Source organism: Oryx dammah, unplaced genomic scaffold (assembly GCF_014754425.2).
Source record: "Oryx dammah isolate SB20612 unplaced genomic scaffold, SCBI_Odam_1.1 HiC_scaffold_3, whole genome shotgun sequence".
In the NCBI taxonomy this organism is placed as follows: Eukaryota; Metazoa; Chordata; class Mammalia; order Artiodactyla; family Bovidae; genus Oryx; species Oryx dammah.
This window is the reverse complement of record NW_024070187.1, coordinates 58,476,932-58,501,868: the sequence shown is the minus strand read 5'-3', so window position 1 is coordinate 58,501,868 and position 24,937 is coordinate 58,476,932. Positions and strand designations below refer to the sequence as shown.

Genomic DNA, 24,937 nt, shown 5'->3' with positions numbered 1-24,937 from the left:
ATATATATTTCTGGAAAAATGCAAACTACTAAAACTGACTTAAGGTGAAGTAGAAAACCTGATAGCTTTATACTGATTTTAGAAACTAGATTTGCAACTAAAAGCTCTTCCACAAATAAAGACTTGAATGACTTCATTGATGAATTCTATTAAACGTTTAAGGAAAAAAGCATACTAGTCCTACACAAACTCAGCAAACAGGAAGAGTGAACACTTCCAGTTCACTTTATATAGCCAATATTACCTTGATACCAAAACAAAACATATTACTAGAAAAGAAATCTATGTATCAAGAGTCTTCAGTCCAGTCGCTCAGTTGTGTCAGACTCTTTGCAACCCCATGGCAGCAACACACCAAGAGCCTTAATAAACAACAGAATATTAGCAGAGGAGATCCAGCCAGCAAAACAAAAACAAACCAAAACTAGAAGAAAAAAAACCCAAAACTAGAAGAAAAAAAAACCAAAGCATTGCACACACGCAAAACACAGTGACCACCATGCCAGGTTTATTCCTTGGAGTGCAAATTTTGTTTACTATATGATGTTTATTTCAACATATTAACACTAGTGTAAGTTGGGAGAACCGTGTTATCCCATTTGATATAGAAGTGTCTGAAAAAAATTCAACATGTTCTTCATAAAAAATAACAGCATATTAGGAATACAAGATAGAAAGAACTTTCTCAACCTGATAAGGCATTTACAGAAACCCATTAACATAACTTAATGGTGAAAGATGATGTTCTTTTTCAGATCTCAAAAGAGGCAAAAATGTCTGCTCTCACTTTTGCTCTATATTGCTGTGGTTTTGCTAGCACAATGGAAAAAGATACAAAAGACACACAGATGAGAGAAGACAAAATAAAACTGTCCTTATTTGTTAACAATAATGCATTTATAGAAAATCTTGAGAAATGCATAAGCAAGCCTCTAGAACCAGTAAAGCTGAATAGTAGTGTGAAATGCTTAGTATAGAAAAATTGATTATGTATGTGTTAGGAACCAACAGTTGGAAAATGAAAAGATGTTAAAATTCACAGTAGCATCCGAAAAGGTTAAATGGTTAAAATAACAAAATACACAAAACCAGTGCACTAAAAACTACGCAGTAATGATGGAATGTATTTTCCACTCAACAAACTGTTAAGTATACGCCAAGCCCAACTCATGCTGAAGACATAGAAATCAGGTGCTGCCATAGCCCTGGCAGAGACAAATAAGAAAGCAGAAAGCATAGCATTGTGATAGAAGTGTGCAAATGGTGTGTGGTGCAATACATGGCATGTCCTTCCAGAAGGATGCAGTGATTGTCCCAATATTCAATCAGTCTGGAAGAGAAAAACCTAAATCAATGAAGACATAAACCATATTCATAGTTCAGAGAACACAGTATTATTAAAACATCAGTTCTCTTACCACATTTTACTTTGCATTTGCCTGGCTGTCAATAGGATTTAATCTCCCCATTATACTGACTGAGATTTTTTTCAAAAAGTACTTAGTCTTCCTAGTCATTTTTCCATTTTACACTTGGGGTTTGTTTTTGTTACTGAATTCTAGGAGTTCTTTATATATACTAGATAGGTTCTTTGTTGGTTATGCATGTCTCAAGTATCTGCTTGTCATTCATTGGCATGTGTTTTTAGATCTTTTTAGTGATATCTTCTGATGAATGCACATTAATTTTACTTTTATGGAAAGATTCTATAGCTAGTGCTTTTTTACCTTCTTGAGGAATCCCTCCTACTCAAGATCATAAAGATACTTTATTTTTTAAAAGTTTCTTAGATGTTCCTTTCAAATTTTGACTTTTATCCCACTGGGAACTAACTTTTTTTTTTTCCCCTTAGATTCTAAAGTGGTCTATCTTTACCATTACTTTTTGGTATGGAAAATATTAATTTAATTGTATTTTCTGTGTTATAGCTTAGGAGAATGTGAAAACTCCTCATTAATATTTTGAAGGTTCTCTGGATTTTAATAATCAGTTTATTGAATATTTTCTTCATAGTTTTTATACCTAAAGAAAACTATTTAAGTGCAAAAGAAATGTGGAATCAGCTTTTCAGAATAATTTGCCTACCTGATTCCTTTAAAATATTTCTAACAGTTTGAATATTGTTGATTTGAGGACCACATAGATATGTTTTGCTTATCCCTCACAATGGTATGAACTTTTTGGAGTTGCTGAAATTCTCAAGTCAGATGATTTCACTTAACATTTTGTTGTGTCTTGATCAACTGATGATTTTCGGTACTAGGTCTGCATTCTCACCTGACAGCAATTAACTGAAGCCAGCTCTTTGCATGGAGCCTGTGTTCTCCATTTCCCCCAGTGGTTATTTGCATGTCCCTCCCCTTGAGTTGTGACCTCTGCTATAGACCTGTGTTTAGAATATATTTACTCAAGAATTCTGAACAAATTTCTAGCCAACAGATGTTATATACTGATTGACCTGGTCTTTATCTAGAACTGATAAAGTTTTTTGCTAGAATGGTAGGGCCATATAGGTCATTTTTTTTTTAATATACATAATATATATTATCAGAGTAGATGTTAAAAAGGCATTTCATGAATTATAACAAATTTTATTTAAGAATAGTTTGTGTTAATTTCTGCTGTACAGCGAAGTGATTCGGTTATACATACATATATTCCCAGGATGTTGAATATAGCTCCCTGTGCTATGCATATAGTAGGACTTATTGTTGATCCATTCTGTGTAGTTTGCAAGTACTAATCCCAAACTCCTGACCCTCCTCGCCCCCAAAGCTTCCTAGTATTTATGTGAGGTAGCCTGGGGCACTGATTTTTGGCCCAGAAACAGTAGGTTGATATATAAAGCTATTGAAAAGCCAGCTGCTCAGATGCAGTAACTAAGAGACCTCTCCAACCTGCCCCCCGCTTTGTCTTGTTGCCCCTGTCAGGGCTGCTGGGAACCTCAAAGTTGGAACACAGTTGAAATAGTTTTTCTGAAAAATCGCCAAGCAGCTCAAGTCTTATTGAATACTTGCAACCCAAACCCTTTAAAAACCAGAGTTCATTTTACCTAATCAAATTGAGTCCTTACAACTGTGTAATATTTCAAACACTCATAGAGAATAATACAACAAACATTTTTGTACCTCCTTCTCATCTTTATTGAATCTTAATGATTTGCTTCATTGTTTGGTGTTTTAAGTAATTTTTTAAATTGGAATATAGTTGATTTACAGTGTGTTCGTTTCTGCTGTGTAGCATAGTGAATTAGTTAGATATAAATCCACTGTTTTTTTGGATTCTTTTCCTATACTAGATCATTACAAAGTATTGAGTAGAGTTCTCTGTGCTGTACAGTAGATCCTTATTTATCTGTTTCATACACAATAGTGTGTATAGGTCAGTTCCAATCTCTCCATTTACCCCTCTTCTCCCCTCTGGTAACCATGACATTGTTTTCTAGATATGTGACTCTTATTTCCCTTTTGTAAATAAATTCTTCTATCCCATTTTTTGTTTTCTAGATATGTGACTCTTATTTCCCTTTTGTAAATAAATTCTTCTATCCCATTTTTTTAGTTCCCACATATTAAGCGATATTATATGGTATTTGTCTTTCTCTGTCTAACGTACTTTACTTATTATGATTGTCTCTTCAGTTCATCCATGCAAATGGCAAATGGCATTATTTCATTCCTTTTTATGGCTGAGTAATAATTCTGCTGTATACAGGTACCACATTTCTTGGGGGCTTTCTAGGTGGCTCAGGGGTAAAGAGTCCGCCTGCCAAGCAGGAGACACAAGTTTGATCCGTGTGTTGGGAAGATCCCCTGGAGAAGGAAATGGCAATCCACTCTAGTGTTCTTGCCTAGGAAATCCCATTGACAGAGGAGCCTGGTGGGCTGTATAGTTCATAGGGTCACAAAGAGTTGGACGCCACTGAGCGACTAAGCAAGCACACACCACATTTCTTTCTTTATTCCTTTGTCGATGGGCATTCAGGTTGCTTCCATGTCCTGACTATTGTAAATAGATCTTCAGTAAACATTGGGGTTATATGTATCTTTTCAAATTATGGTTTTCTCCAGGTAATGAATTTGAATGTTCTTTCCACAAGAAAAAAGTTTGCATGCCTACTTTGTGCCAGTCCTATTCTAATCATTAAGGATACAGCTGTTAGACAGTTAAAAATTCTTCTGACAAAAGTTAGGTGAAAGAAATCATTTCTAACACTGGGGAAACATTTTTCTCAGCTATATGTTAATTTGTGTTAAAATCAAGTGGAATAAACACAAATATTTCAAAACATGTCAAAAGAAATAAAGCTCTGGATGAAGTAATAAGAAATAATAATTTTAAAAAGAACTTCTGGTCCTTGGGAATTGCTAGGATTCAGAACTTTCAGAAAGGAATGCACCACACACACTGTCATAAAATAGAGACAAGTATCACCTGAATGGCTGAACCTAAGAAAAACAGCACAAATGTGGATAACTGTAAATCACTATGCCTTACGCATTTCTGATTTAAAAGTTCTTAAAGTACGATTAGAATACTTTATACATGTGATTTTATTTCTCTATCAGTAACATCTCTAGATCAAGCTAAAAATCTCTTAAAATCAGGAAAAGAATAATGCATCCTCCCCACCCCCAATTAACATTTAACATTGTTAAATTTTTTTTAAAAGACAAGTCTTACTTGAGGTTTCATTTGAACTATTGATATGAGTATTTTTTCCCATATCCTGTGTTAAATGTATTCTTTTCAATTTTTGCTTTTCCTTTTGACACATATTCCAACTTGGAAAAGTTGCAAGAATAGTACAGAGAGCTCCTGTATTCTCCAGATGTTGACTGTTCCCATTTTTACTGCTCCCTTCTTATGAGCACAAAGCCATGTATAACAAAATCACTCAATTCAGTTCTTTGATTCCATTCCTGATGTTTGTATTTAGACTTATAAGAAATAGTGATTTACAGTCATCCTCCTGTGTGTTGTTTTCCAGATTAGGTCACTTATGCTGTACCTGTCTGTATTTTAAGACAGTGTATGTGATACATTGAAATTGTATTGTAATTAGAAAACCAGTCAGTGGGATTTATTCTAGTAACAGAATTAGGAGGAAAGTATCACTTCAGTAAATACGGAAAAAAAAATGTATTTTGAAAAAAACGAGCACAATGGGACTTCCCTGGTAGTCCAGTGGTTGAGAATGCACCTTCCCATGCAGGGACGAGGGTCCCATCCCTCGTCAGGGAACTAAGATCCTGCATGGTGGGCATAGGCAAACAAAAATGATGAGAAGTCTTGTCAAAATAGAAACAGAGGTACAGCTTCAATATTTGACAGTGGTTACTCATTAGGTAGGGCTGATTTATTTAAAGAAGCATTTTTGATGCTATGAGGAAATGGTTGTGATTGGATAAATGAAAAACAAATGACTATATGGTTATTTTCTTTATGGAGAAAAAAGACCAGCATAAAATACACAAAAATGTAAATAGTGATTATTTTCTGAAATTGAGAAATTATGGTATTTTTGCATTACACTTTTTTTGTCTTTTAGAGTGATTCTGAAATGTGCATTTGTTAGTTTTAGAACCATAAATAAGACCAGAGTTTATTTTCTAATTAAGACTTTTAATCAGAAATATAACTGCCTAAAAATATTTATTTTTTCTTTTTATTTCTTCAGTGCTTTCTATTGTGAATTGCAAAACCCATTAAAGTGTGAAACCTAATAGTTTTAAGGAGACTAAATCAAGGCAGCTTTGATAATAAGTGTAAAAGAAACATAATTGAAAATGTTACAAAATATCAAATGATTTGCTTATGCATATGAAGCTTCCAGGGCTTCCCAGGTGGCACTAGTGGTAAAGAACCCACCTGCCAGTGTAGGAGACAAAAGAGAGTTGGGTTTGTTCCCTGGCTCAGGAAGATCCCCTGGAGGAGGGCATGGCAACCCACTCTAGTATTCTTGCCTAAAGAATTCCATGGACAGAGGAGCCTGGGGGCCACAGTCCATAGGGTTGCAAAGAGTTGGACTGAAGTGGCTTAGCATGAATGCACATGAAGCTATGAACTTTCTTTTTTCCCACTGGGCTGGGTCTTTGTTATGGAGTACAGGCTCCAGGGGCTTCCCTGGTGACTCAGAGGGTAAAGAATCTGCCGGCAATGCAGGAGACCCAGGTTCAGTCCCTGAGTCAGAAGATTCCATGGAGATCAGGGCAGCCCACTCCAGTATTCTTGCCTGGAGATTCCCATGGACAGAGGAGCCTGGCAGGCTACAGTCCATGGGATTGCAAAGAGTCAACTACTGAAGGGACTTAGCACGCACACACAAGCTCTAGAGTGCATAGGGCTCAGTAGTTGGAGCACATTATCTTAGTTGCCCCACAGCATGTGGGATCTCAGTTTGCTGACCAGGGATTGAACTCACATCCCCTGCGTTGGAAGGCAAATTCTTGGCTACCAGAGAGGTAACTCCCAAGCCATGAAATTTTTACCTGAGCTAGATATAACATTAATAATGAGAGTCTTAAGTTCTTCATAAATGTGGTACAAATGCAGATGATGCATCTGTCAGTAATCCAAATGTTGGTACTTATCCATGCTTGTGGTCTTTACTCAGATTCTTAAATGAAGATGTACATAGTAACTGATTGTTAGTTTGTTTTGTAATGGAGATGAGTAAATATATATACTTTTCCACTGGCTTCTAAACATCAAGAGTTGACTGTTTTTCTTTTATACATTTTTGCAGATGGTAGTAAAGACTTTTATGGATATGGATCAGGACTCAGAAGATGAAAAACAGCAGTATCTCCCACTAGCCTTGCATCTAGCATCTGAATTTTTTCTCAGGAATCCCAATAAAGATGTGCGTCTCCTTGTAGCATGTTGTTTGGCTGACATCTTTCGAATCTATGCCCCAGAAGCTCCATATACTTCCCATGATAAACTTAAGGTAAATACAACCTTTACAAAATTGGTTTTCTTTTATAGTTTAGCTTAATACCCTTAGGAACATAGGTTTCATTTTAGTCATCTTGTCATTGTAAGAAGATTATGTCATAAGTTCTAAAAACAAAATAATTATTTTTTCAGTTAATATTCATTGAATATCCGTAAAATGACTGGTATTTTAATGAGACATTTGAAAGATACAGTCAAAACGGTTCCTGTCTGCACATATCTGACCTTCAGGATAACCTATCTTAAAGGCCAGATGACTGAATTGAAGGGATGGTGGATGAATGACACTTTTAAAAACAACTATATAACAGAATTCACACATTCAAATGACTATTTTCCTCTGCAAGTTACTTTATATGCAAAGCTGCATGCTCATCTTGATGGTTCTGCCTTTGTTTGAAGAGTTTGAGGAGCTCCTCTTTTGAGTTGATCTCTTAAACTGTTTTCATATTATGAATACTTTCAGATAGCCCGTAAATCAGGTTATTCCATATTGATACTATTTGGGGTTAAAACTTCTAAAGAAAGCTTATTAAGAAATAGAGCACTGTTGTGAAAAATACAATCCCTTGGACTAGTCTATTATTGGTTTTGTTCCACACAACTTTGTAGTCACACATCAAATTCAGAAATAGGTCTTGAAAGTTATTATTTACATCTAGGGAATTGTAATGGAAGTACTTCATATCCAAGTACATTAACTGAAGATAATTACCGTGATACAATATAAAGATGGTGAATAAAGTGGAAGTTCTGTACTAGAAGAAAGGGTAACAAGACGTAGAACTTATGATTCTCTCAGAATGAGGGAACCTAAAGATATGTGGCAGTAATTATCTTTGCTTTCAAAGGATGTAATTTTAAATAATTTGCTCTTTTCCAGATATTTTGAGTAATGGACTAGGCTAGTCCCAAGGATAATTTTCTTTTATTGTTGTCTTTAATAGAGAATGTATATATAGACTGTTAAAATATTGTGAAAGTAATAAGTATTTGTGTCTAAATTAATTTATTTTATCATTTTTTAAAACAGGACATATTTTTGTTTATTACCAGACAGTTAAAAGGTTTGGAGGATACAAAGAGCCCGCAATTTAATAGATACTTTTATTTATTAGAGGTAAAATTTTTTTATTTAATAAATATCACTATTTCATGTTGTAGGAAATTCTTTATAGTAACTTTGTAATGTAAAATGAATCTTTTTGTTTGTTTTATACAAAGCCCGCGTAAGAAAATGTCATTTACAATATGTTTTTTCATTCTTCATATTCCTTGGGTAAAACTGTTACATTGAGGCTTTATTTTCATTCTGTTATAATCCAAAAAGAGATTAAATCGAATTAATTTTCACTGCAGTTAATATTTTATATGTATATATGCCCTACCAACTTCTGACAGTTTAGTATTTTTCAATAAGAAAAGGTTAATACCAACAGATACATATCTTTTTAAAGGTCAGAGTACATGACTGCTGAAACAATTGTCGTTTTATATGTTGGGGTGTTACAAGCTTTAATATAGATTTCTAATTCTAAAAATTAAATTTTATTAATGAGCCTACTTTTGTGTAACTATTCTCTGTATGTGTGAATAATTTTATTTGTTTATTTATTTAAGAATTTAGCGTGGGTTAAATCGTATAACATCTGCTTTGAATTGGAAGATTGCAATGAAATTTTTATTCAGCTTTTTAGGACTCTCTTCTCAGTGATCAAGTAAGTTATTTTTTAAGCTTTTTTGTTTGTCTCTTTTTCTTGCTGTGCGTATTGAATTATCATGTACTGTGTATTTACACTAAGATCTTTTAGGTAAAAGGAAATGTTTTCCTTAGAAGACTTAACATAAGAAAATAATTCTGTTGTCTGAAAACTCTCTTTGTCTTTATACTGACATTTTAAGTTATGGTATCAATTGAATGTTGTTGTTTAGTCACTGAGTCATGTCTGATTCTTTGCGACCTCATGGACTGTAGCCCACCAGATTTCAATCCAGTGCTTTATCTTGGTGTGTGTGTGTGTGTGTGTGATTTCATTCTAGTGCTTGATCTTGGTGTGTGTGTATGTGTGAGATTTTAATCCAGTGGGTGGGGGGTGTGTGTGTGAGATTTCAATCCAATGCTTCATCCTGGTGTGTGTCTGTGTGTTTTAGTAAACCAAGCATTGTTATGAGATGTGTTCTGTAGCATTACATTATATACAAGCAATATATCTCAAATATATTTTAAATTTTCTAATAGCCACATTAAGAAAGGTGAAACAAATGAAATTTATTTAAATAATATATTTTATTATTTTATTTCAGTATATCCAGAAAGCATTATTATTATTTTCAACATGTGGCTCTATCCAGACTTCAGTAGGGCAGTAGCCAAATGGCTATTGCATAGCAACTTCGGTATTGAATAGCACATTTCTGAAGTTTTCTGTAGGTTTCTAATGAATACTATTACATATTTTTCTTTTCCTTAGCTAGAATGGTAGGAAGAGAATATAACCTGGGATAAACTAGACCAACCTGGTCTAGTGATAGAAGCTTATAAAAAGATTGCATGAGAAAAAAACTTCCTGTGACAACTAACTGAAGGCCCTTAAATGAATGATAGAATGTATAAACTATACCTTTGTGTTGGTTAGCTTTTGCTTCATAACAAAGCAACCCACAACTTGATAGTTTAAAACATACTCCATTTTATTTAGCTCATGATTCGGCTTGGTAGTTCTTTTTGTCAGGGCTGGACTTGCTCCTGTATTTGCAGTCAGTTAGCAGAACATCTCGGAGAAGGCAATGGCACCCCACTCCAGTACTCTTGCCTGGAAAATCCCATGGATGGAGGAGCCTGGTAGGCTGCAGTCCATGGGGTCGCTAAGAGTCAGACCTGACTGAGCGACTTCACTTTCATTTTTCACTTTCATGCATTGGAGAAGGAAATGGCAACCCACTCCAGTGTTCTTGCCTGGAGAATCCCAGGGACAGGGGAGCCTGGTGGGCTGCCGTCTGTGGGGTCGCACAGAGTTAAGACACGACTGAAGCGACTTAGCAGCAGCAGCAGCAGCAGAACATCTGGCAAACTGGCTGATGTAGTAGGACAACTGGGTCACATGTCACTCTGTCATCATCCAGCAGGCTAATCCAGGTCTCTTCATATGCTGACTCAGTTTCAGAAATTGCAAGAAGGGCACACCCCACCACAGAAGCACTTTTTAAAACCTCGGCACACTTCATATTTACTTTTAATTCATTGGCCAAGCAAGGCACATAGGCAAACCCAGATTCAAAGGTTGGTTAAATAGACTTCTATTTTGTTGGGAGGAGTAGCATTTTAAAGACATGTACATACAGAGATGAGAACAGTTTGTGGCCATTGTTTGCTTTCTGCCATATATTTGCAACTTTTTCTTTTAATATTAAAATTACCAACAAAATGAAAAATGCCTGAGTTGTTATCCTGCCCATTTTGTTACCTTGACTGTCCACTTAAGTCCACTTAATACTGTGCAATTATACTTTTTTCTTCTATTATTTTTACATACACATACTTTCTGTGATCCTTTTAATATTTTTCTTTTCTGAATCTAAAGATCTAAATTTGTTCTTGACCTAATTTTTAATTGAAAAAAAATCACAGTGAGGTAAATCAGTAAAATAAGACTTGCCTTTTGAAAGAGGAATTTGTTGATTTGTATTTACTGACACATTTACCGTATATCTGATGTTCTTCATTCCTTTGTATATATGCAGATTTCCATCTTGCATTGTTTTTCTTTAGTCTGAAAGACTTCTTTTAACATTTCGTATAGTTCAAGTCTACTGCTGATAGAATTCTTTCAGTTTTCCTGTGTCTGAAAAAACCCTTATTCCACCTTCATTTTTGAAAGTTATATTCATGATATGAATATTATGTTAATAATACTTTTCCTCTCTTCTTTTCTGTTTCAGTACTTCTAAAGATGTTCCTCTTTTTCTGGCTTACACTTTTTAAAATGATAAGTTTTTGTCATTTTAAATCTTTGTTTCTCTGTTAATAATGTATCTTCTTTTTCTCTACCCACTTAAGATTTTCTCTGTATTGCTGCTTGTAAACAGTTCAATTATGATGTCTCACAGTGGAGTTTTCTTCCTGTTTGCTGTGCTTAGAGCTCACAGAGCTGCTTGGATATGTGGGTTTACGCTTCTGATTACTAGATGCCTTGTGAGTTGTAAGATTTTCCACTGTAGTTGAAACACACACATTGTATGACCTGTGTGAATTCCAGGAATTATTCCTTCTGCTCCTTTCAGGTGGTTCCTTCCCCAAACTCAAGAGATTTCTTCACCAGCCTATGCTAATCACTAAGCACCTGAAGACTCAGGGGTAGTCTCTGTGAGCTTGCTCTCTTGAGTAGTTCTCTCCCCTCTGGTATTCTGCCCTGCAAACTGTAGTCTCTCCAGACCCAGAAAAACCATTAGGCTCTGCTGGGATTTTCTCTTCCTGTACTGAAGCCTGGAAACTTTTATAGGTAGAAAAAGTAAGCTTCCCTTCTTTCAGCAGCATGTGTATAGGGTCTGATATGTTTTTATATATTTTGTTTATTATTTTTTTTAATTGTTTCAGGTAGAAGAGTAAATCCTGTTATTGAATCTTGGCTGAAACTAATGGAAATAATTTTTAAGTCTGTTTCATTTCTCTTTCCTTCACTCCTTCCCTATTCACAAATGATATGGATCTGAGACCTAAATACTGTCTTCATTTTTTTGTATCAAGCTGAGTATCTCTGTTTTCACTGCCTCCCTTCCTCCACCACACACACACACATCCTCCTATATAGTTGATTTTTGCACAGTCTTGGCCTTTAGTAAGCAAGATATATGAGAGAGTATTTTTCTAAAAGTTGTAGAAAACTGTGAATCTAACAATAGGACAATTTTTCACTAACTTTAAAATTTTGATCTTTGATTTTACCACTAGGTGCCCAACAAGTGTATTATACATTATTTGAAGCTTATTTTTAAAACATTACAGATAAGAGATACATAAATGATAATAACATTTAGGTTAGTCTTAATTTAAACTTCCCTTTGTCTATAGTAGTACAACTAAGTTACATCATTTTCTTGATTTGTCTTTGCATGTATATTCTGATAAATGTGAAAACGAACAGGTCAAGTCTTTAGTTAAGATGCAGTCAGAGAGGGAGAAGCCTAGATGCTCTCTTGACTTAACAACAATTTTGTAGCCAGTCTTTTTGGGTAAGTTTATATCAGCACTAGACAAATTTATTGAGAAGGCCTGCCCTTGACTCTGCACTAGCTAAGGAAGCAGGACTAAAACTGATTCTGGCTTTATACCTTGTTGATTTTTCATTTGTTTGTTTGAAATTCCTTGAGAGACAGCAGAATGACTTTTTCAGAATCTTAAGTCATGAGTTCTGGTAGCATTTTACATGAGACTTTGGATTTTCAGTATTGTTGAACTAAAACTTCTAGTGGCAAAGATACACAAGTGTTTACATAGGCCTTCTTTGTGTTTATAGTTCTGTCCTTTTGGGGGGGAATTATTAAAATTGAAAAGGATGAAAAGCTATCTACGTTCTTTATCTTGTACATTTTTTGTTTCCTTAAAATTTTATCATTTTTTAAAATCCAGGGGCATGTAAGTGAAGACTTCTTTGAAATTGACATTTTTGTTTCATTGAATTTAACCCATTCTTTGAATTCTAGGTGTATGGGGGTTAATTAAATTTTTGTATGTATGAAATAGTTAACAGTGATTTCTTAGCTGTTTCAGTAATAATCACGAGAGGAGCAAAGTAAATATGAAACAGCCAAAATTTCTTTGCCATTATTGGTGTGGTTTGCTCAAATGAAAAATCCTTTACATTTGAGATAGTTGCTTTAAACTGGGAAGTTTAATTTTCTTTGGTAAGCCTAATTTTTTTTTTCTCTCTCTTTTTTTTCTTAAAAGCAATAGCCACAATAAGAAGGTACAAATGCACATGTTAGACTTGATGAGTTCTATCATCATGGAAGGTGATGGAGTTACTCAAGAATTATTGGACTCCATTCTTATTAACCTCATTCCTGCACATAAGGTCTGTATAGTATGAAGATACTAAAGGTTAATATTTAATGGTAGTACTACACATATGAAAGCTTGTTTTTCACCATTTGTAATCCCATGTAATTATTCCCACTATCACTCTCCAGTCCCAAGTAAATTAAAGTAACACACATAAGTCTTATAGCTTGTTGTCTTTAAAAGACATATTTTCTCTTAGTTAAGTGCTGCCTCTTCTCTGGAAAATTAAAAATGTTCCAGATTGACCACTCATATCTAGTATAGGAATTGCAAGGGATTGAAGTACTGTCTTGGTTTGGTTCTTTGTTTTAGAAAAGAAAATGTATTTACTACTTTCTAATAGATGGCATATTAAAAAGCAGAGATATTACTTTGCCAACAAAGGTCCGTCTAGTCAAGGCTATGATTTTTCCAGTGGTCATGTATGGATGTGAGAGTTGGACTGTGAAGAAAGCTGAGCGCCAAAGAATTGATGCTTTTGAACTGTGGTGCTGGAGAAGACTCTTGCAAGTCCCTCGGACTGCAAGGAGATCCAACCAGTCCATCCCAAAGGAGACCAGTCCAGGGTGTTCATTGGAAGGACTGATACTGAGGCTGAAACTCCAATACTTTGGCCACCTCATGCGAAGAGTTGACTGTTTAGAAAAGACTCTGATGCTGGGAGGGATTGGGGACAGGAGCAGAAGGGGACGACAGCGGATGAGATGGCTGGATGGCATCACTGACTCAATGGACATGAGTTTGAGTGAACTCCGGGAGTTGGCGATGGACAGGGAGGCCTGGCGTGCTGTGATTCATGGGGTCGCAAAGAGTCGGACACAACTGAGCGACTGAACTGAACTGAACTGAACAGATACAGAGTGTAGGAATTGGTATTTCTCCTTAGAACCCATGTCCTACATTTTTCTTAGGCACTTTCAGAAAATGATTTGAGCAAAAGCAGAAACTATATGGTTAATGTTAAGGGGAAAAGGATGTTTAAGAGCAGTCTGTTCTCCATTTCCTTTTTCTGTTTCTTTCTGCTAGCTCTCCCTAAGAAAGTGAAGGACTTAGCTTCCCCTGCTCCAAGTCCACCACTGATGTGCACTCAGGCCTGTCCTACTGTTGGTACTTACTTTCCTGCTCTTTTCCTCTAATTGTTCAGTGACTTGTCATCAGATGTCTGATAAATAGTGTCTAATTATACTATTCACAATCAGATGCAACCAATTATAAATTCTTTTCCTGACTGATATATTATTTACATTTTTTAAAAATTCAAATGAGTCTGTAATAGGTCAAAATTTTGAGAGTATGGCAAAGAGGTTATATATGTTAGGCAAATAAGAAAGGAAAAACTTTATGAGAAATAGTGTATTTGGTGTTTGTATTCTAGTTAGAGTGTATTTTTAATGAGTAGAACTATGCCTTTTTAGGAAATAGAAAGGTTTTCTCAGTTTTATCAAGATATAAATGATATATAGCACTGTGTAAGTTTACCTACATTCAGTTCAGTTCAGTTCAGTCGCCCAGTCATGTCCGACTCTTTGCAACCCCACGAATCGCAGCACGCCAGGCCTCCCTGTCCATCACCAACTCCCGGAGTTCACACAAACTCTTGTCCATTGAGTCAGTGATGCCATCCAGCCATCTCATCCTCTGTCGTCCCCTTCTGCTCCTGCCTCCAATTCCTCCCAGCATCAGAGTCTTTTCCAATGAGTCAGTTCTTCGCATCAGGTGGCCAGAGTATTGGAGTTTCAGCTTCAGTATCAGTCCTTCCAATGAACACCCTGGACTGGTCTCCTTTGGGATGGACTGGTTGGATCTTGTAGTCCAAGGGACTCGCAAGAGTCTTCTCCAGCACTATAATTCAAAAGCATCAATTCTTCAGCTCTCAGCTTTCTTCACAGTCCAACTCTCACATCCGTACATGACCACTGGAAAAACCATAGCCTTGATTAGATGGACCTTTGTTGGCAAAGTAATGTCTCTGCTTTTGAGTGTGCTATCTAGGTTGGTCATAACTTTCCTTCCAAGGAGTAAGCGTCTTTTAATTTCATGACTGCAATCACCATCTGCAGTATGAAATCATTTATTTCATTTAAACATGAAACATTTAGTGAACATCCATTATCTCATAGCTACAAAATTAAAGAAACAGAAAAAAGTTTTTTCTTGCAAATGAAATAAATTTTAGGATTTATTCTCTTAATGAATTTCATTCACATATAACATATAGCTGTTTTTAAATAGATTTATCATGTTTATATCACTAGTACTTACCTCTTAGTTGGAAGTACCTTTTGACTGCCTTCTAATTCTGCCTCCCCACCCCCTGCCTTAACTACAAATCTGATCTCTTTTTTTATGAGTTAGTTTTTGAAGTGTAATTGATCTACATAACTCTTCCTTAGTTGTGGTTACACAGTATTTCTCTACAGTTTAAAATGATCACCTAAGGGGGGGGATGAAAAAAAAATAAAATAAAATGATCATCTAAATCTAGTTATAATGTATCAGCATATAAAGATTTACATAGTTATTGATTGTATTCCCCACACTGTACATTTCATATCTGTGACTCATTGATTTTGCAGGTGGAGGTTTGTATCTGTTAATCTCCCTCACCTATTTGTTTCCTCCAAGATTGCCTTAATTTTGAGCTAATCTTATTCTTTTGGAAATGGAATAAAAACCTGGAGCAAGTATCAGGAAGCTATGGTTTGTAGACCAAATCTGGCCCACTGCCTATTTATGTACATAAAGTTTTATTGGAACACAACCATGCTTATTTGTTTTCATTGTGTCTATGGTTGCTTTCCTGCTGCAACAACCAGAGGTGTGTAGTTGCAGCAGTGACTATATGGCTGGCCAATAAAGCCTAAAATACATATCTACCATCTGCCTCTTTGCATAAAAATTTTGCTGACTACTAACCTAAGGTATAGGATATCCTTGCCTTTTTTTGGAGATAAGTGCAAGATGGTGGTGAATGAATCTGGTCTAAAACTGCAAAGTATAGAGATGTTAATAGGTACTTTTCAACACAAGGATTCCATTTTTAATAACTTTTAAAAAATTAAATATATCTTTTCACAGGCTTCCTCAGACCCTTTAATTAATTAATTAATTTTTATACTGTCATTTTAAATCTTTAATCAGATCCCATTCATGATTATCAGTCATATTACATGCCATGATTAGCTTTCTATAAACAATTTTGCCTTCTATGTACAAATTGATATCAATGAAATAAAAAATAAAACCGTATACTAGGCAAAGAATTTTATTTATCTTTGTCTCAAACTTTATTCATAGGGTTCTTCAGCTTCATTAGCTGGAAAGAATAAATTGTATATAAGCAAAAACTGAAAAGAGCTGCAGTGTCCAGGGGCTTAGGCTTAAAAATATTAGAGATCTAGATTTTGTCAGATCCATAAACAAAATTTTAAAAAGCAGTCATAAAATAGCAGCTCCCAGTAACTTCTTCAAGATTTATTTTCTTCAGAAGTTAACTTAATTCAGTTTGCTTCATTCTTGGAAGCCTCAAGAAAATTCTCCACAAGATCTGGAACTTCATCATCCTCCTCCTCTCCAGTGGCAAGTGGTGTTTTTCCATCCACAGATACTTGGGCATAGCTTCAGCCAGTCTCCTTAAACTGGTGAGACTGTCGGCACCAAGCTGGTTTAAGATGCTGGGGAGCATTTCTGTCAGTTGCTTTGTCTCAGCGTGGCCTGTAATGGTGAAAGTGTTTGCTGCCAGAGATGCCTGAACTTCAGGGTTGTTAAAGTGGATCACTGTTCCTTGATTTGTGAACATATTCACCTCTTCAGTACCAGAGATATTGTTTACCCCTAACTTCTTTAAAGAGAACTGATGTTTTTTGTCATCTGCTGTGGCTGTTCTATGAACCACCTTCTTCTTTCTGCGAGCAGTTCCTTTCCCACCAATGCGCACTTGTGCCTGCAGTTTGGCGAGTTTCTCCTTGTTCATGATAGTTTCTTTCATCTTGTTGGAGCGGAAGTGGGGCCGCGCCGGGGACTAGAGTTGGCGCTCAGGTGGTCTCGGGCGGACCAGTTGAGGTTAGGCGCACACACGCAGGGATGCAAGATGGCAGCTCAGACCCTTTAATTTATTACCATGCCTTGGGAATCTTGAGGAATGAAGGCAGTAGTTAGCATTTCAGAAATATAACTGATTGAGAATTTTGCTTGAAGCACTTCGCAGGTCCACTCTTCCTCAGAACAGACATTGATTAGACAGTGAAATACTGAGGATAATGTGTGTGTGTTAGGGATAAATGGGTGTGATTGCCAATTCAGATTGGTTCAGTTCAGTCCCTCAGTTGTATCTGACTTTTTATGACCCCATGGACTGCAGCATGCCTGGCCTCCCTGTCCATCACCAGTTAACAAAACCTAAAAGTCTTAGATTTAGTAAAGCTAAACTTAATATAGGGTTGAGCTTTTGGCTAATTACCTACTGTTTTTTTTTATTTCTTTGTATTTTAGTTTTTGATTCATGGTTGTGCTATTTGCAACTTATACATTTATGACCTCTTGACTAGTGGTTATTGGGTAAAACCTTGAATGTGGTTCAGTTACATTTTTTGCTTCATATTTTCTGAACTTTGAAGACTTTGATGTTCTAGTGGTATTATCTTGTAAATTCATTAATTCATTTGTAACTTTGCATATTTTTTGTGTTTCAGAACTTAAATAAACAGTCCTTTGACCTCGCAAAAGTCCTATTGAAAAGGACAGTCCAGACTATTGAAGCATGCATTGCCAATGTAGGTATTTCTGCCTATCTTTTTTCTGTAATTTTGTAGTTCTTAATCCATAAAGGTACAAGTTTATTAGAACTCTTCACATAAAGGCTTATTTAGCCTGTAAACAGTTTCATCTATTTAGAAGAAATATATAAGAGAACTGATATGTCCAAATGTAACCAAATGCAGCATAACTTTATAAGCTTATAGACATTGTTTTTAAATGGCACAAGATAGAGGATGTTAGGTCTGCAATTCCCACCCTTTCTTCTTTGTATTTTTTCTTTTTATCTCCTGGCTATGCTGATCTTTTTCACTTTCTCCCTGCATCTTTTTCTGTGGCTCTTTGTCTATATAGTTCCTTCCTCATGTCTCTAAACCATTCTTTTGAACCTTTTTGGCTTTCCCTCTTAAATAGTAAACAGAGTAGTAAGTTGTTTTTTTACTTTTGTCTACTTTTACTATGTTTTGTTTTGTTTTTACTAAAAAGTCAATAAAGTAATTCTGAAAAAAAAATTAGAATTGTGCTGCCTTAATGTAACAAGTTCATTATTGAACATTGCTCAGATTCTTACCTTTTTTTTCACACTTTATATAAAACTTTGAATTGTTCATTTATGTTTCCACATCTTGACATCATTTTTTACATCATCTTTTTATTTATGACGAGAATGGTTGTAAGTATTCCTTTGAATTCATATATAATTTACCTAATCATTTCCCTCTTGCCTTGCATTTAGGTTTTTTTCAGTGTTTTCTTTAGTACAGTCTTTGTGAATGTAGTATTTATTTACTGTTGAATTGTTTTCTACATACAAAAGTCTAAGTATATTAATTTAAATGTTATGAATTATTAGTAGTATTTAATTTACTGAATACTTAAGCATGGTTTAAAAAAGTTTTCTCAAGTATTGTAAAAGTGTATACAGCGAAATTTGTCTTTCTTCAGTCTCAAAGATCTTTTTCTCACTTCTCAAAAATAGCCATCACCAATAGATTTTCATATATCCTTTCAGAATTACTCATTTATGTATGTATCATTGTATATTTTGTTAAAACTCTTTTCCTTATTCTTGTCAAGTTCTTCACAATATTTTCTAACTCTTAATATATGTTGTCTTTCAAAAGAAATTTATCATTTGATGATACTACCAAAAACATGCTCAGATCAATTGCATACAATTGCCTCTGTAGCATTTTTACATTTTAAAAGTTTTTTTCTAATTTAATTTTGCTAGCAAGAGTAGAGATACCTTTTAATTTGTGCTTTGATATTATATTCTCTTTGTTTCTTCTTCCTAGAATGCTTTTAAATTATCAGCCTTTGTATCATCACTTTTTCCTTCTCTTTGTCCTCTGAGTTAAAATGTTTTTGACTTTCTGGGGTTCTTTTTGGCTGCGCTGGGTCTTTGTTGCAATGTTCAAGCTTTCTCTGCTGCTGCTGCTAAGTCGCTTCCATCGTGTTCGACTCTATGCGACCCCATAGATGGCAGCCCACCAGGCTCTGCCATCCCTGGGATTCTCCAGGCAAGAACACTGGAGTGGGTTGCCATTTCCTTCTCCAATGCATGAAAGTGAAAAGTGAAAGTGAAGTCGCTGTCGTGTCTGACTCGTAGCGACCCCATGGACTGCAGCCTACCAGGCTCCTCCGTCCATGGGATTTTCTAGGCAAGAGTACTGGAGTGGGTTGCCGTTGCCTTCTCCCAAGTATTCTCTAGTTGCAGCAAGTGGGCTCAACTCATGGCTGTAGTATGTGGGCTTCCTGTTGCAGTGGCTTCTCTTGTTGTGGAGCACAGGCTTTCGGGTACACGGGATCAGCAGTCAAGGCTCATAGGATCAGTAATTTTGCCATACAGGCTTAGTTGCTCCACAGCATGTGGAATCTTCCTGGACCAGGGGTTGAACCTGTGACCCTTGGCAGGCGGATTCTTATCACTATCCTGCTAGCGAAGTCTCTTTCTGGGTATTTTTTGGGAAAAAAGCAACTCATCCTCCACCTTCAGTTACTCTTTATTGCTAAATTCATAGAAAAAATGTGTATGTGTGCACATATGCTCAGTTGGTTAGTCATGTCCAACTCTGTGACCTCATGGACTATAGCCTGCCATGTTCTTCTGTCCATGGAATTTTCCAGGCAGGAGTATTGGAGCGGCATTTCCTACCTCAGGGGTTCTTCCCAACCCAGGGATCAAACATACGTCTCTTGAGTCTCCTGCACTGGCAGGTGAATTCTTTACCACTGTGCTACTTGGGAAGCCCCAGTAAAGAAATTACTCAAACTTAAAAATCCAAAGGATTTAGTCATTTAAAATTTTTTGTCTGCTGTAAAGAAATTTCTCTATGAAATCCTCTATAATGGATTAAATAAACTATTTAAATTGTTTTTTTTTAATAGTTCATTCCTAGAATTGTCATCCTAATTTGAAAGAAAGGTAACAACTCAATTACTTTTAAAATTTTTCATGTAACAGTCATAATTTGATGATATTTGGAGATTTGTTCTGTTTTGGTGACTATCCTATTATATATCTTAGTAATTGAAACATCTGTTCTTTTTTAATCTTCCTCACTTGTATATGGAATGCCTAATTATCTAGTTTTCTTTTAACACATTTATAAAAAGCCAATCCAAGTTTTTAAATGAAATGGATATTTTGTTTCTATCTCCTTTAGTTTTTCAATCAAGTACTGGTGCTGGGAAGATCATCAGTAAGTGATTTGTCAGAACATGTATTTGATCTGATTCAGGAACTTTTTGCTATAGATCCCCATTTATTATTATCTGTCATGCCGCAGCTTGAATTCAAACTGAAGGTAAGACTGACTATAATTTCTAAGTTCTTTAACTTTTGAGAGAAACATATATGTTATATTGTTTTCCTTTAACTGTAAAAGAATAAAATGTGAGTTCAGTTATATTTAGTTAAGGTATACATTTTTTTTAATCATTCGAGTAAAACAGAGACTCTCATCTCAGTGATAAGAGAGTTTTTCATTGCAATTAAAATTATAATTTACTTAATTGTTAAATGCCTGATAAACACAGTGGTACAAATAACAGATATGAAAAATGGAGTTATCCCCAAAATGTATAAAATGTTATTAAATGATACATATTATTATATGTATATATTTTAGAACATCAAATGATATCAGACTCAGTACTCGAAGGATCTTGATTTTAACTATTTGGCCCTTTCATAGTATAAATCAAGGACAAAAATTTTACATGATGACTTGAGCATATCTGGAAGTTTTTTTTTTACTGTTGTTTTTTAAATAGCCAACTAAACAAATTCATAACGCCTCAAAAAATACAAAAATCTCTACACTCAGTCCTTTCTCCTTGTTAAACTTTAGAAAAGAACATCTTACATTTTGCTTGATATTCTGGAATTTTTGAAAGATTTTTTTTTAATATCCAGTATTTTATTTAATCCTTAAATCAGACTATGGTATATTTAGGACCAACACTACAATTTTGATTTTTTAAGTTATAAAAAACATAAGATAAATTATTATGAAAAATTTAAGATGAATTATTTTGTCCATTTACACAGTTAAAATGTATTTGGAATTTGAACTCTGATTTCAAACTCTTAAAACAGGTATGAGATTTGTTCATTTTGTTTTATGACAAGAATTTGCTGTTCACATATGAAAGACATTTTACTAGGTTTCTCAGAAACTGTTGTAGGGAAAATGTTACACAGAAAACAAAGTTTTGTTTTGTTTTTTAATAATGGGTTTATTTCAACAACAGTCTAAGAATGGTTCCATACCAAATTATTTCTGTGTAAAGGCATTAAAATATTTTCTCCCAGTCTATATATATAGTCTATATATATGAAAGTCAAGCCTCTTTAATCGTTAAACAAGGCTGCTATAATAGATGGTGGGAATGGATTAGGAACTAGACTTCAGTGTGTAAACTTAATGTAAACAGAATGAAGTTTAAGCTACATTGGTTGTCCATACCCCATTCTTCCATAAGTTCATTTACTTACATCAGAAGTTAAGAGCTGAATCTGGCCTCCCAAAAATGTTTTATTTGATAAATTTTATTTCAAAATGTCATGCAAATAATTTTCTCTTTTTAAAAAGTTGATAACATTGAGTAAATGAATAAATTTTAAAATCAGACTTTGTTGAAAACTCCAGATTATACATTTACTTAAAAAAAAAAAAAATCAGATGATTTGACAACATGTTTGGCTAGAACTTGAGTAGTAGTACCTTAAATGGGTTATGAGCTTTTCTCTACCACAGTTGTTCCTCAATTGCTCTTCATCTTGTACCCTCTCTTCTTCATTGATACAATTTGATATTTTCATAGGCATACTTTAGCAGTAGGCGCACAAGAATTTTTTTTATAGATTCCTCAATTCCCTTTTTTTAAAAATTTAGCACCTTAGTTAATGTTATTTCTATATAGTCTCTCGATAGAATATGTATAACCCAAGGCCATTGATTTTTATGTTTTCTGTATTAGATAAATTTCTGCCTTTTTAAAAGGCAGATGTTGGAGATGAAATTGTAGGGCAGAAATTATTTGTAGGTCTTCCATTCACAGAAATTTTTCTAGGACTCTTAGGGAATGCTAGAATTAAATCATTATCTTCATGTTTCTACAGCATCTGTGCAGATTGCAAGCAAGCAGAGAAACAGGCATAAATTAACAGTTGAGAGGGAATGAAATAAGAGCAAAGGACCTGATGATCTAACATGGAATTAACTTCTACATAGTAAATGAGAGAATACGATATTTTAAAGTTTTCATCATTATAAGCAAAAATAGTGAAATTGCAGCTTCTTGGGGCTATTTTATTTATTTTTTATAATCTGATGAATAACTCTCAGGCTTTATTTATTTGCTTTTTTCCCTTAGAGCAATGATGGAGAAGAACGATTAGCTGTTGTTCGACTTTTAGCTAAATTGTTTGGTTCTAAAGATTCTGATTTAGCAACACAGAATCGTCCTCTGTGGCAGTGTTTTCTTGGACGGTAAGAGAATACAATTCTGTGGACTCATGTTTTGGAGGCTAGTCAGTATGGCACACCTGATTGAAACCACATATATCAAACTTCGATATATTTTTTTCTAATACCAATGTTACTGTCTCTCTTGGAGAGTAAACTGAAGAGAAATTTTTTATGAAGAAAGCTTTTATTTACCCACATAACAGATTTTAATCTTTCTTGTGTGTGCTAAAATAATGTCATTAGAATAAACATTTGAAGATCTGCAGAGTCTTAAAATTTTTAAATAAATCATGAGACTGAAGACATCATGGTCCAGTCCATGCCATATTTCACTCAGTTTATTTACTGGTGCTTATCCTTTAGATACATAGCTTATCTGGTAGCAAGATGTGTGTTTTATACAATTCAGTATTGTCTAATTTTGAAATGGAAAATAGCACTGCTCTTTACTCAAAGCTTTTAATGTTCCTTCTAAAGAACTTGGAATTATTGTATTCTGTTCAGCGTGATGGTAAGGTTGGAAAATCTGTGAAATTTATTAAATTGCTTTCTTGTGTTACATTTACATGTTTCATTACTTCAAACATGGATTAAAAAGTCAATTTTTATTATTAATATTCTAGAGAACATTTGAAATTCATCATTGTCTAATTCAACTGAATCAAGAAACGGGCTCCAAAATTTTTCTTAAAGTAAACTCACTATAATAATTGTTATAGTAATGCTGTGTTAAATACTAAAATAAATAAGAGACTCCCGTGGTAGTCCAGTGGTTAAGAATCCACCTTAGAGTACAAGGGACACGGGTTCAGTCCCTGGGCAGGGTACTGAGATCCCGTATGACACAGAGCAGTTAAGCCCCCCTGATGCAATGAAGATCCTGTATGCTGCCACCAAGACCTGAGGTAGCCAAATAAATAAATTACATGTATATAACAAATTGGAGACACTGACATAATGATATTTTAAGTTATTTGCTCAGAACAGGCTGTTTTGAAGGTCTTGAATATATTCTGACCATTTGATTAATTAAACTTGAATTTATAGGAATTTAGAGGGAATGAAACAGTTCTGCTTGTCAGTACATAGACGAGTGTATCTGTCCTTGTGATTTACATTAATATATTTGAAAAACATTTAAACAAAAATGCAAGACTCCATTTTTCACTTGCATAACTTATAAGAACTAAATCAACAGTAAGAGGCTTCTTACACTGAAAATTTCACATTCACTAGTGTCCTAGTAATGGGTCTCTTATTCATGTACACAAAGAAGTATTTTTAGCATATCTGTTGTACTGGATTATTTCCCTTGATTATTTAATAATAAGTGTTTTGATACTTGATCATGAATAGTAATAGTCTCACTTTTCTCTGGCAGTTAGAAAATTATAAATCCTAAATGAAATATTTTATTAAAATATATGACAGTTGTCTCTGGATAAGGAAGTAGGCAGCCATGGATATTTAGGTGTTTATTAAATGATCACTTCAAAAATACAAATGTTTTCAATGTTTAAAGTCACATTATCTATGATCAGGAGAAGGAAATGGCAACCCACTCCAGTATACTTGCCTGGAGAATCCCATGGATGGAGGAGCCTGGTAGGCTACACTCCATGGGATCGCAAAGAGTTGGACACGACTGAGCGACTTCACTTCACTTTTCACTTTTATCTATGATCAATTATATGTCAACAAAGCAGACAACCTAGAAGAAATGAACAAATTCCTAGAAATGTATTGTTTCCCACGACTGAACCAGGAAGAAACAGAAAATATGTACAAATCAATTACCAGTAATGAAATTGTGTCAGTGATAATTGTTGTTTAGTCACTAAGTCATGTCCAACTCTTTGCAACCCCATGGATTGCAGCATGCCAGGCTTACCTGTCTTTCATTATCTTCTGGAGTTTGTTCAGACTCATGCCCACTGAGTCGGTGATGCTCTCTAACCTTCTCATCTTCTGCCACCTTCTTCTCCTTTGGTCTTCAATCTTCCCCAGCAGCAGGGTCTGAGCAGAGTCAGGTCTTTGCATCACATGGCCAAAGTATTGGAGCTGCAGCTTCAGTCCTCCAGTGGAATATTCAGGCACTATTTCCTTTAAGATTGGTTTGATCTCCTTGGTGTCCAGGGGACTTTCAGGAGTCTTCTCTGGCAATACAGTTAGAAAGCATAAGCAT

The 24,937-nt window shown here is 35.0% G+C and overlaps 1 protein-coding gene and 1 pseudogene across 1 annotated transcript in view; one reads left to right on the top strand and one right to left on the bottom strand.

The window, feature by feature from the left end:
- The window catches only part of PDS5A (PDS5 cohesin associated factor A), a 129,194-nt gene that overhangs the window by 32,060 nt on the left and 72,197 nt on the right, over positions 1-24,937 (top strand). The window contains exons 3-9 of the mRNA XM_040238049.1: positions 6,749-6,952; positions 7,994-8,080; positions 8,581-8,678; positions 12,905-13,031; positions 17,710-17,790; positions 20,443-20,583; positions 22,658-22,773. Coding sequence (XP_040093983.1) covers positions 6,749-6,952; positions 7,994-8,080; positions 8,581-8,678; positions 12,905-13,031; positions 17,710-17,790; positions 20,443-20,583; positions 22,658-22,773 — 854 coding nt within the window. The remainder of the gene's footprint in view (positions 1-6,748; positions 6,953-7,993; positions 8,081-8,580; positions 8,679-12,904; positions 13,032-17,709; positions 17,791-20,442; positions 20,584-22,657; positions 22,774-24,937) is intronic.
- Positions 16,504-17,040, bottom strand: LOC120862052 (annotated as a pseudogene).